The following is a 13,473-nucleotide window of genomic DNA, read 5'->3' as shown; positions in this document are numbered from 1 at the left end:
TGGATTCAGCTTTCTGCTCCATTTTGACACTCTGTGTCTCTTAATAGGTAGATTTAGTTTATTGACATTGAGATAATTGTCATGGGATTTAGTGCCATCTTTGTGTAGAAGTTTGGTGTATCTGTTGGTATTTCTTTCCTTAAAGTAGACCTTTCAGCTTTTCTTTTAGGGCTGGTTTTGACTCTGTAAAGTTTCTGAGCTGTTGTTTATCCATGAAGCCATGGATACTTCCTTTAAACCTGAAACTGAGTCTGGCTGGGTGTAGTATTTTAGGTGAAGCATTCATTTCATTGAGTTTTGTCACTATATCCCACCACTGCCTTCTGGACTTGAGGGTTTCTTGTGACAGGTGTGCTGTTAATCTTAAAGATGCTCCTTAGAATGTAATTTCCCTTTTTGATCTTGCTGCTTTCAGTATTCTATCTCTTTCTGTGGGTTAGTCATTGTGACTATGTGTCTTGGGGTGCTTTTCTTTGGGTCTTTTTTATCTAGTACTCTTCCGGCATGCAGGATTTGGTTGCATGCAGTCTTTATCTCTGGGAGTTCTTCTGTAGTGATGTTCTTGACTGTTGATTATTCCTGGGGTTTTTTTTTTCTGTTTTTCTAGGACTCCAATGATTCTTATTAATGTTTCTGTTGAATTTATCGAACATTTCTATTTTCATCTGTTCACAATCTTTGAGTATTTTTTCCATTTTCTGGTCATTTGCTTTGAGGTTCTTTTCCAATCTCTTCTGCTGTATGGTGTTATTATGCATCTCATCTTCCAGCTCACTAATTCTATCATCAGCAGCTATTACTCAATTAGAGAGGCTTTCCATAGAGTTTTTCATTTCTTCTTCCATGTTTTTCAGTCCCATTATTTCAGTTTGGAGTTTTCTATATTTGTGGTCTGTTCAGAGCGATCTATGCTTTCTTTGAGTTCTATGAACTTCCTCCATATTTCTATTCTAAACTCCTTATCTGAAAGGCTAATTTGATGGTTGGTATTTTTGGGGGGGTCATCAGAGTTGCTATCTTTATTCTCTATGCCTGCTGTTGTCCTGCATTGTCTTCCCATTGCCATGCTTGAAGTGTGATTCTTACTACATGTTGCAATGGGTTCATATTCTATAATGTTCTATATATGATGCGTGATCCCAGAGCCAAAGACAGGTAGGAATTAAGCACTGTCCATGTGGGCAGAGGCAAACCTACCTGAGGTTAAGCACTAGAGAGCTGATTTTGCTATGATCCCAAGCCACATCTTTTTAATGAACTATATTCATTCTTTATGTTTTTTCTAAAATATAGCTCTTTCCTGAAATTTTATAGGGTTTTTTGGTATGATTCCTCACACATGTATGGTTTTTAGGCACAAGTGCATTCTTCAAATGACCATTTATCATATTTCTACAACTAAGCAATAAGTAAAATAGAAGCTCATATGTTCTTATATACATATCATAGGTCAAGTTTTATATAATATTATAGTATAATTTTGTACAATATTAAATTATGACTAAATTCAAAATCTTTGTCAGTTGTCAGTCACATTTTTACGTTTGGTACACATCTTTAAGACAAGTAACAGTTTGTATGGAACAGTTTTAACCTTTTTGTTTTGTGAGGAATACTGTGTGGTCAGGCCACACCTAGCAGTGCTGGGATTACACCTATTCTGTGTTAGGGGTCACTCTTGGTGGTACTAAGAGTCCATGTGATGACTAGGATTAATTTGAGGCCAACAATATACAATACACAAGGCAAGTGCCTAAAGCCTATACTATAACTACAGTTAAAGCCCTTAACTTTAACCTCTTTGAAACCCCGGACAAATTTGAATTTTCTTTTTTTGGAACAAAAAATCAGTGTTATTTTTTTCAGGATATTCAAAAGTAAATCATGCTCAATGGAGTCAAACTCAATCTTTTCATGACCTCAGCCCACATTACTCTGTAGCATTCTATGGATGCCAAAATTCTTGTTTGTTTTTCTTTAATTTATCTTTCTTTTGTTTTTTTCTGGTCTTGGGACTACAACTGGTGACACTCAGGGATCACTTCTGGTGTGGCTCAGGTACCATAATGTGGCTTGGTGTATTTACAGCAGCATTACACATAGCTTTGGGCCAGGCAAGTGCACTGCCTGCTGTCCTACCACAGTCCTAACTTTTTACAGGCAAAGTTCCCAGGGACTCTACTGAGGGTCAAACATGGCAGCAGGCTGGTGGAACATACATAATGACATTAACGAGAGTGCTCCTGAAATTCTCTCGTTCTTTGTGCGGAGATTTGCTTTTAGATTTGGAGTAGGATGGTCCAGCCTCATCATCTTGGTCAGTTTTGCTCTTTTTGGCATATTGTTCCATGTAGTCAGCTTGAAAATAAAGTTTTAAAAAGATCAATTAAATTAGGCATCTATAAGCACACTAAAACACTAGAGTAATTAGAATTAAATGTCAATGCTTTAAAAAAAACTGCATGCTTTCTATCCTCAATGTTGCATTATCAAGTTAAACTTTTGTTATCATAATATATCTTAAATAAATATCTTATTTTATCATAATAAAACCTTTGCAACTCAAGAATAATAAATATACTTTTATATGTTGATTAATATTCATATATACTGAGATTTTTCATTCTTCATATAAAATCTATGTATATCAGATTAAAATTTTTCCAAAACAAAATTCAAAAATATTTCATAAAACTTTTTTAAAAATGGGCATTGGAGTGATAGCACAGCCAAAGGGCATTTGCCTTGCATGCATATGACCCAGGACAGACCCAGGTTTGATCCCCTGAATCCCATATGGTCCCCTGAGCCTGACAGAAGCAATTTCTGATTGCAGAGCTAGGAGTAACCCCTGAGCACCACTGGGTATGGCCCAAAAACAAACAAACAAAATAAAACAAGTTAAACGGCAATGATTAGAAACTCTTATCTCTAAATAAAAAATAAATTGGTGGGAAGAAATGGACAATGACAAAAGGATGAGTGTTGGAATAGTGTGTACAACTGGAATTCAGCTATCAACAACTTTTTAACTCTGTATCTTATGGTGACTCAATAAAAGTTTTTTTAATATTTTTGAATATCCCTTTAGTTAACTCAGAAATAAATTAATATACAATAAAATATATTAATATTCAAGTCAATTGTGGATGAATATTTTGTATGTAAAAAATGATAACTGTTGGGGCTGGAGTGGTGGCCAAGCAGTAAGGTGTCTGCCTTGTGTGCGCTAGCCTAGGACAGACCGCGTTCAATCCCCTAGCATCCCATATGACCTCCAAGCCAGTTGTGATTTCTGAGCACATAGCCACAAGTATCCCCTGAGCATCAGTGGGTGTCACCCAAAAACAAAAAAAAATCATAATAATAATAATAAATGTCACCAATTTAATTAAACAAAATAATTAATTAAAGCTACGATGACTAACTTAGAAGTAATAATTACTATCTATTTAAAACCTTTTTTGGACAACATTAAATCTCTAATGCAGCAATAAATTTTGACTTCAAGAAGTCCAACTTTGTATATAAATATCCCAACTCCTAAAAAAAATGCAATTGTTCCAATATTTACAATTGGAAATAACTAAGAACTAGAATCATATTATTTTCTGAGAAAAACCACTTGGGATGAATTTTTCTCTTTGATATAAAAGTCATGTCTGTCCTGCTACTCTATCAATTCAATGTTCCCTGATTTTTTTTCCTCCTCTAGAAACATCCTAAATCTTAGTGACAACACTAAGGTTCTTACTGTATGGCAGTTCATTTTTAGCAGTGTACTGCTCTGGAATAGCTGCGTCCTGCTTTATATTCAAGTGGAACGATGGAGGTGCCTGCTGCCACTGCGGCTTAGAACTCACCTGCAAAATGAAATGTAAATAGCATTTTTAAGCAAGATTCTGAAACAGTGCATTGTTATGTAATTCACAAGTACTTATAAACACATACATTTTTCTCAAATAAATGAGAACATATGGAAAAACATGCACAAACACTCCCCAGCAAACTCAGTGGAACTGTGTGACATTTAAAAACATTATCCCCAAAGTTCCTACAGCTGGTTTGATATGAACAACTGTCAGATTATTCACTGCAGGGAGTATGCTCAACCCCAGGTATTGACACATGTTTAGTTTTGGTTCGGTTTGGTTTGGGGGCACACCTGACACTGCTCCTGGATCACTCCTAGAAGAGTATAGATGGAGGATCATATGGGATGCCAGGGATCAAACCCAGATCAGTTACATAAAAGGCAAGTGCTCTTCCTGCTGTACTATCTCTCTGGCCCCACAGCATATATTTTTTAAAGCCTTCTTTTATCTCTTTGGGTCTCCAATGCTAATGAGTTTCCTGCATTCCAGCTCCAAAAGATCTTCCTGTTCTCCTGGTTTTAAGCAGCTTAGGTTACTGTCACAAAAGCAATGTACTGTTGAAGGTGATAGTCATACAATCTTATATTTACATGACTTTGGCAAGTATCATGAAAGAGGGAGAAAGATTATTTAATAAAAGGTTACTGGGAAACAACTTCAGTGGGAAGCAAAACAAGAAAGTGAGGACTGTGACAAAAAGGAAATCAGCCACATTATTAAGAAACGAAATAAATAATTAATTAGCTTGAGTCCAAGAACTCAGACCTGCTATTGCTAGAACCTCCATATCTTCAATAAACCCATATGTGTAGATTTTCATTTATTTTATTTTATTTTGGGTTTTGGCCCACACCCAGTGATGCTCAGGCATTACTCCTGGCTATGCGCTCAGAAATCACTCATGGCTTGTAAGGACCATATGGGATGCTGGGAGATCAAATAGCAGTCCATCCTAGGCTAGTGCACACAAAGCAAATGCCTTATACACTGCACCACTGCTCTAGCCCTTGGATTTTCAAGTAAAACATATTTTCTTTATGCCAGTAACTCAGTTGATTCCTTTCAGGTCCATTCCAAGCCATGCTACCAGCTTCTTTGTCTTCACTAGCTTGACTCTCCCATCCCATCCTATTCCCTTACTTCTGCTTCCAAATAAACTACTACACAAGCCATTATATTAACAAGGTGTTAGCTTGTGTCACAAGCTAATCTCAACCAAATTATGAATAAGAATGCTTCCATCCTTCCACCTGCCCTTCGGTTCTTCACAAGTACTTATAAACACACACATTTCTCAAATAAATGCAAACATTTATCTACTTCTTAACAATCATCTTGTTCCATCAATGACTGAGAATCAAGAGGACACCCTGAGTGAGAAAAGCTGAGACGCAGTTCACAATTTACAGAAACTGGAAGCCTCCAGTGCAGGGTACCCCTTATTTCTTTTGTCTGTTTTTTATTTTATTTATTTAATAATAACATCTTTATTTAAGAACCATGGTTACAAACATGTTTGTAATTTGGTTTCAGTCATAAAATGTACACACCCCTTCACCAGTGCAATTTTTCCACCACCAAAGTCCCCCATTTCCCTCCTCCTGCAACTTCTGCCTTCTTTGAGACAGGCATTCTATTTCTCTGTCTCACTACCATTGTCATGATAGTTGTTATTGTATTTATTTCTCTAACTCTGTTCACAACTCTTTGTAGTAAGCTTCATATTATGGGCTGGTCCTTTTGGTCCTCATCTCTATTGTCTCTGGGTATTATTACCATACTGTCTTTTCTTTTTTTTTTTTTTATCTTTTATTTTTCTTAAATACCACAGATGAGTGAGACTATTCTGCGTGTCTCTCTCGCCCTCTGATTTACTTCACTCAGCGTAATAATTTCCATAGCCATCCATGTGCAGGCAAATTTCATTACTTCATCTTTCCCAATAGCTACTACATAGTATTCTATTGTATATATGTACCCAAGAATCAATCCTAGAAGCCCAAGAATCTACAGTGTATCTACTTTTATTTTGGGAGGAGCCACACCCAGAAGTGCTCAGAGATCTCTCTTGGTGAAACTTTTGAACCCACTGCCCTATTACTCTGGCCCTAAAAATATGTGTCTTAGCTATTTTGAAACCTTTTATCCAAATAAATCTTAAAATTCAAGTCAAATAATTGTGGGTTTTTTAAGTCAATAAATGGCATTGAAAAAGTATCTCTTGAAATAATGGATCCCCTTAAAATACACAAACTGTTGAGAAAAAATGTGTAAAACACAGCCAAATATAAACATGAAACCAAGTTTAAATAAACCAACAAAAGCATTTGACATATCAACAGGAACTCATGTCACTTCTGCCATCAGTGGAAAGAATTATTATTTAACTCAGTTATCAAATATACAACAAATTTGGAACAATTATTTTGTTTTCACTTTTAAACTTTGCCAAATTTTAAAAGATAAATTTAAATGTCTAATTTCACCTTAAGTCTTATTTCAAACTACAAAACTTAAGATAAGGTTGCAGAAATGGAGGAAATATGCTAATGCTCAATTCTACAGAACTTGGCACAAGTCTGGCGTTCAGGGGTTGTTCCTGGCTCTATGCTCAGAAATTGCTCCTGGCAGGCTCAGGAGACTATATGGGATGCCAGGATTCAAACTACCATCCTTCTCATGCAAGGCAAACACCTTATCTCCATGCTATCACTCTGGCCCCAAGTCTGGTATTTTTAATAAAAAAATTGTTTTTGCTTTTTTGGGCCACACCCAAAAATCCCCCAATAAAATATTTTTAAATATTTGTATATATTAAAATAAGAAAATCTATAGACATTAATTCAAAGTGCTTCTAAATGAAAAATAGCATACATTTTAAAGCATGAGAAATCTCTGTAGAAATAATACTACAGGTAATTTCTTTTTAAGGACATGGTTGTTAACTGTCCTGCCTTGGCCTGGGTCATAGGAGGTGTCCTACTCCCCTCCCCCTTTGGTTCTGTTCATCACCACCATAATAGCAGCCAGTTTCCAGTCTTGTGAGGTGGGAGTGTTAGTGATGCCATACTGAGTGGCATATAAGCTCAGTCAAGCCCTCGATATAGCCGGATTCTAATGGGCAAATGTGGAGATGAACTCTTCATGTGGCCACCCAAGAAGAACTTTGTGGGCAAGTTCCCTTGCTAAATTGAACTGCTACTTGTCAATGTGGAGAATCTGGTTCTTCTTTTACTTTCTCTTTGCCCTGCCTGAATAAGAGTCACTTTCATATTTCACACAGGCCAGGAATCACAGGACTGCAAATCTATAATTGGCACACCAGGAAACTTAAGAATGGAGTTCTGGGGAAGAACAGTTAAAATCCCAAGTTGGCCACAGGGACTTATGTAGGGAAAGGAGCCTTTAGGTGATATCAGGGAACTTTGAAAGTTTCCACTTGTGACCCATTTTCATCTGTGAAATATTTATGTGAAAGCAGCTATATAGATTTATAAAATAGATATGTCTTCCAAATATGTACTGATAATACATCATAAAGAAATTTATCTTAAAACAAATTTTTCAGAAATAATATGGGATAGTGGCTGGAGAGGATAAGGCACTTGCCTTGCATGCACTAGACCTTGGTTTGATTTCATGCACACATATGGTCCCCCAAACCCTATCAAGAGTTATACCTGAACACAGAGCCAGAAGTAAGCCCTGAGCACAGCCAGGTATACCTCCTAAAAAACAAGCTAATTATATGGGGTCACAAGCCATAATATACAAAGCTGGGTTTAGTTGCAAATGAGTTCAAGTCTTCATTGAAATTGCTAACTGGTCTAATGTTAAGTAATCATGGTCAGATAATAAATATAATAAAACTAACATATTATTTTGAAGTACTGTTGTTAACCTACAGCTTCTCTCCTATGAGGCTACGTGTGTCTATACAGCTGCCATGAGATATGTCTCCAGTGCAGTAACATAGTCTCAACCGAGGCACCTTAATATTAGTGCAAAACCTTTAGAGCCACTCAGTGCACATGGCAGAAGGGGGGGGGGGCGTTTTGGAGGGGTAGAATGCTGAGGGGGTCACCCAAAGAATGGGAGCAACTAGGCAACTTCAACTCCCCAAACTCCATTTCCTGGAGTTTGTTCCCTGTCTACATCTTAGGGAACAGTAAGTCCTAAGACTAACTAGAGAATGTTCCCAGTAACTGTCCCTGTTTAAGTTTCTGGCACTAGATGAAGAAATCCTGACTTCATGCATCCACTCAAGTTAAGCCTCTGAAGCAAATTGTCCTGTCTATTAGAGAGCGAACCTAGCAACCTGCAGGGTGTCTCCTTGCCCTCTGGTGGATGAGAGTGAACTTCAGGTTTCACCTAGAGCACTCTCAGGGTTATAAACCCATAATAAAACAACACAAAATCCATTTTATAGTGTGCTCTTGGATTTTGAAGCTGCTTTTAAAAATAATACTTAGATAAACCTTGAAAACACAGCAGTAAGTGAAATAGGCCAGATATCAAAGGAAAAGTGCTGTATGATTCCAGTTAAAGTTTCTAGAGTCGTCAGCATAGAGAGGCAGAAGTTGAATGTTTCCATGAGATCAAATGAGAGGTGAGACTGAATTATTATTCACAGTTTCAGCTGGAGATGCAGGCAATGGGCTGGAGACAATGACTACAACAATGAATCCCTTTAATGTCAATCAACTACTGTAGTTTAATTTCAACTGGCTAAATAGTTAATTTTAGGATATGCATATTTTATCACAACTTAAAAAAATGTGCTGAGTGTTCATTTAAGTTAAACTTCCACAATAGCTTAACTCAGTGGCATTAAACACCATAAAACCACCAGGTGGTAAAATTTTAACAGTCAAGTTTAATTTCTCACAACTTACCAACTACCTCTCCCAGGGGCAATTACAACTTACAAGGCAATAAGAGAAAATGAATGACAAGATCCAAGGAGTCCTCTGTGACCTGGTATTTCAAGGGCTTCTCAAAGACCATCAAATCAATTCTCACGCTTTCAAACTCAAAGTGAGCTTGAGAGACATAAGGCCCCCACCCCCCTGGGACCCAGGGACCATTTGTGACTAAATTGCAACCTAAGGCCTCAATTTCCATTCCAACAGGATATACCTATCTGCTGTTGATTAAAATGAAAATATATAGTCTAAAGTCTATGTGTTGGGTGAGGCCACCTCAGACACCGTCTTTTGATGGGTCTGATGAAGATGGGTAGCTGTAGAGAAATCATTCACAAGCAGTCAATTAAAGTTTCATCTGAGTCAGCTCACTTTATTCCCTCATGGCCTTTCCTCTGCCATGAGTCTTATTGCTATCTGCTTTCTTTTCCAAGCAGCTTCTCGCTGATTCTCTTCTGGCTCTCTGCTTGTGCTGCTTCTCCTCACTCCCTCCAGCCAGCACCTTTTATTCTTTACTTAAGACAGCTCGCCCCATTCCAGGTGTGGGCAGGTCTGATCATCCAGGTGGGACTAACATCACAAACAAGAGTTAGGGGAAGTGTTACCTTACATTCTGCTAAATTATTTTGGCAATATTTTATGCAAACTATTCAACTAAACCATCTTATTTCAGTGTCTTGTTTTGTTACTTTTTTGTGATATTGTTCCTAATATGTACACCTCACAGAATTTTTCCATCAGTAATCATCAAAAGGAGCTCGTCTCAGAAAGAAAATGTGTTATTTATACATCTGAAGTCATGTGATATTCATTTAATGGAAGAGGGGAGGCTCTTGGGTTGTGCTCTGAAAGCCCGTAGAGTCCCCTCCTTTGACTCTGGGGTATGGACCTGAAGCTCCAAGGCTAGGAGGGAACCTGTAGTACTGAGGGATTAGCTGGGCCATACCCTGCAAAGCTGAGGTCTCCAGGATTGTACCAGCAGGCCAGGTGGTTCGACCATGGCCAGCCACACGTAACACATTCATTAGTTCCCTTGCTAGCATATAGGCCTCAATACAACACATTTTAATGGGCAGGAAGTCTGTGATAATGTACTAAAATTTACCGGAGGCAGGTGTGGTAAAGTTCTCTTTGGTGCCTTGGATTTTTCTTTGCTGGTTGGTTTATCCTGTATAAGAGAAACAAGAGTAAAGAGGAGAAACCAACTTAATAAATTTGACATCAATTCTCTCAGCTACGTTGTTGTCTGCTTTAAAGTAAAAACATATATTATCCAAAATAGTCGTGGCTTTTAGAATTCTTAGCATTCATCTTAAAAATGCCCGCTTTATAATGAGGAGATAAAAAATAGTACGATCTCACCCCTAACAATAGTTAGAAAGTTTTAAAATATGGGTTAAGTGTTTTTATCCATCACATCTCACAAAACTTTTCTGAAGTTTGGCAAGAAATATAAAAATTTTAATACATTTTTGAAAACTAAAAAGAAAGATGAGTCACCCACAATGATTGAGTAAAATCCATTCCACAGTAGAAGGGGGCTAGTTTAGTCCTCTCCAAGTTCCCAGAAATTTTCCCAACAAGTTCAGGCACCTGCACCATGAAAATAAAAACCTGGTCCAAATCAGCCCCCTGCTGACCTTGGATCAATACCAATTGAGGACTATCCATCCTGAGTCAGAATTCTACTGGGCCCTGATCTGCCTGGCTCTGCTCTCGGTGTATCTAAGTAGAGCCATCCCTGGGGACAGGGGAACACACTGATTGCTTCCTGGACCAGTTTCTTCCTCCCTGAGCTTATGTTTCCAGGGCTGCAGAGCTAAAGACCCAGGGTAGAAATGTCCTCACTCCTGTGTTCTACTTTCATCATGGTTACAGCCCAGTTCACATCCAGGGCTGCTCTTCTCTCTTGATTTCTTTCGAACACAGAGAAAGGGCCTTAGCCCTGCAGTCCTTATTTTTTTTTTTCCGAGGAAACAGTCTTATGCAGCAATTATTTATGGTACACATGCCAGGTTCCATTGAGGTACTGGCTTCATAAGCATGAACTGGGCAAGTCAATTAAAATCTCACACTTTTTTCAACTCCAAGGTAAAAAAAAATTGAGATTTGCTTTTTTAATTAAACTGCAGATGCTCTCCCTTGAATAAATATAGTTTTATTTATTTAAAAATAATAAAAATTTTGATAGTTCCCCGAGCCTTCCAGGAGCGATTTCTGAGCATTGAACCAGGAGTAACCCCTGAGTGCTGCCAGGTGTGACCCAAAAACCAAAAAATATAAATAAATAAATAAATAAATAAATAAATAAATAAATAAATAAATAAAAATTGTGTTACTTGCCCTTATTTCCTGACTCTAGCTCTGCTTCTGCCAGTCATCTCCATAATTCCTTTTTCAAAATATTCAAATATCCCTTATTAGCACTGGCAGATTATAGTTACTTTGTGAGGACAAGTTATCTTTCTGATAGTTAGCTCATATAAACCTCATATATACCCTCAGGGGGAAAAAAAGCTGATTGGAACATAAATTTTAAGTAATAAACTTAGTAACTTATTTGCTAGTGTGAAAACTACTACACATTAAAATAAAATAAGTAAATATGAGATAGTAGTAAATAATCACAAACAAATGTGATAGAAATCTTAGTGGTAATTACCTTGTATTTCTCTTTGCTGCCCGACTTATCCTGAATGAAAATAAAAAATGTCTCCTTTAAATGACATATCATTCAAAATATTCTAAATATACCTTCTAGGTGCTATCACTATTGTTATATGCATAAAATTAGAAATTATCCTTACATTTTTTAAATTGATGAATCAATAGAGTAATGTTGGGTCCAAAATCACAACACCAAAGTCAATGATAATTCTAGACAATCATTGCACAATTCAAAATTGAAACAAGTCTATTTATAAAAGCTTCACAAAAGAATAAAATATTCAAATAAGAAGTAATAATACATTGCTGAAACAAAAGAATGATCTTTATTAGTGGAAAACCATATGTTCATGGATTAGAAGACTAATCATTAAATTGCAACACCCCTACAACAATTTTCAGATTCAACACAATCCGAATTAAAAGCCCAGTTGCTGATTTTTGTGAAAATTAACTATTTGATGATAAAATTCAGATGAAAATGTAAGGGGCCCACAAGAGTTAGACAATCTTAAAAAAGAACAAAACAGTAGGTGGGCTCACAGTTCTTCTATTATAACATAGTACACAGCACAATGATGGAGTTGAAATGGGTGTTTTAAAGGTGGCAAATCCAAATAGTCAGGAGCATCTGACCTTGAACAAACGTCAAGACAACTCTGGGATTAACTGGCCATGTCTATTGAGACTGTATCCCAATCTTACCTGATTCAGACCCCTTCTCATTTGTCAATATCTAAATTTGGGGGAGTTTTGTTTGTTTTGCCCCAGAATCCTTCACATTGTCAATCATGGTAGGTTAGTAAAGCAGTTTAATATATCCCCAAATTGCCCTAAGTAACATATATAGTTTTCAGAATATTGCCTTTGCAATAAAGAATATTCTCTGGTAGGAGTTATCTATCTATATAAAAGCACCATTGAAAATGATATTTTGACAAGGAAGTTTTGTTTAGACCTAATCAATATATTGCCTCTCCACATCAATAAGCTTACTGGTTCAGTTCTCCTTTGTAATTCATGAGACATTTTCCAGCTATCTCAACATTAAAGGGATACTTTATAAGTGAGAACCTTTTGGGCCCGGAGAGATAGCACAGTGGCGTTTGCCTTGCAAGCAGCCGATCCAGGACCAAAGGTGGTTGGTTCGAATCCCGGTGTCCCATATTGTCCCCTGTGCCTGCCAGGAACTATTTCTGAGCAGCCAGCCAGGAGTAACCCCTGAGCACTGCCGGTGTGGCCCAAAAACCAAAAAAAAAAAAAAAAGTGAGAACCTTTTTCTACTGATTCCTGAGTTTTCCCCATTGCTCCAGGGTGCAAACCAGCAGCCATGGCACCCATAGTGATGGCTCACTTCCCAGCAGGATTCTTCACTGGCAGCCTTGGAGACTGACCCCCTCCCAGCATCTTTCCTTACATAATAGCTGGTGATTCATTATAATTTCATTATAATTTCTTTGAGCTCTACCTCACTATATAGTTCATATGTTATGAACTAATATTTTATCATCAATATTTACAATTGTAGTTTAAACACCTGAAAGGAAAGATTGTGTGTGTGTGAGTGAGAAAAAGTGAATGAGAAGAAATAGAGATAGAAACAGGGAGGAAATGTGAGAATGGGAAGGAAAGAGAGATGCTTTTTATTAATAATAATTTATTTATCTAAGCATCATGGTTACAAAACTGCATAGTTGGGTTAGAGGGATGATTTTTTTAATATAATTTTTATTTTGATCATAGTGGCTTACATATTGTTGACAATATTATTTTAGGTACATATTTACATAAAATCAGGGGGGATTCCCATCACCAAATTGTCCTCCCTACACCTCCATTTTTGTCCTCCCTCCCATTTCCTCTTCCCTCACCTCCAGGGCGGCTAGAATATGTGGTCCCCTCTGTATCTGACCTACTACTTAGTAGTCTTGCACCTGTTTGGTCTTGATGTCTCTCTTATTTCCCCCTCTAACTGGAGGCAGGACTAGCTAGTTCAAGATGCATGG

General features: G+C 37.3%; 1 protein-coding gene across 1 annotated transcript in view; it reads right to left on the bottom strand.

The window, feature by feature from the left end:
• DNAH7 (dynein axonemal heavy chain 7) overlaps positions 1–10,022 on the bottom strand; it is a 283,116-nt gene extending 273,094 nt beyond the window's left edge. The window contains exons 1-3 of the mRNA XM_049772925.1: positions 9,906–10,022; positions 3,755–3,863; positions 2,220–2,358 (exon numbers count right to left, since the gene is read on the bottom strand). Of these exons, the coding sequence (XP_049628882.1) occupies positions 2,220–2,358; positions 3,755–3,863; positions 9,906–10,022 (365 nt within the window). The remainder of the gene's footprint in view (positions 1–2,219; positions 2,359–3,754; positions 3,864–9,905) is intronic.
• Positions 10,023–13,473: the final 3,451 nt, after the last annotated feature.

The sequence above is a fragment of the Suncus etruscus genome, chromosome 5 (genome assembly GCF_024139225.1).
Source record: "Suncus etruscus isolate mSunEtr1 chromosome 5, mSunEtr1.pri.cur, whole genome shotgun sequence".
NCBI classification, from domain to species: Eukaryota; Metazoa; Chordata; class Mammalia; order Eulipotyphla; family Soricidae; genus Suncus; species Suncus etruscus.
Note: the sequence above shows the minus strand (reverse complement) of the source record. Positions and strands in the feature narration are given on the sequence as shown.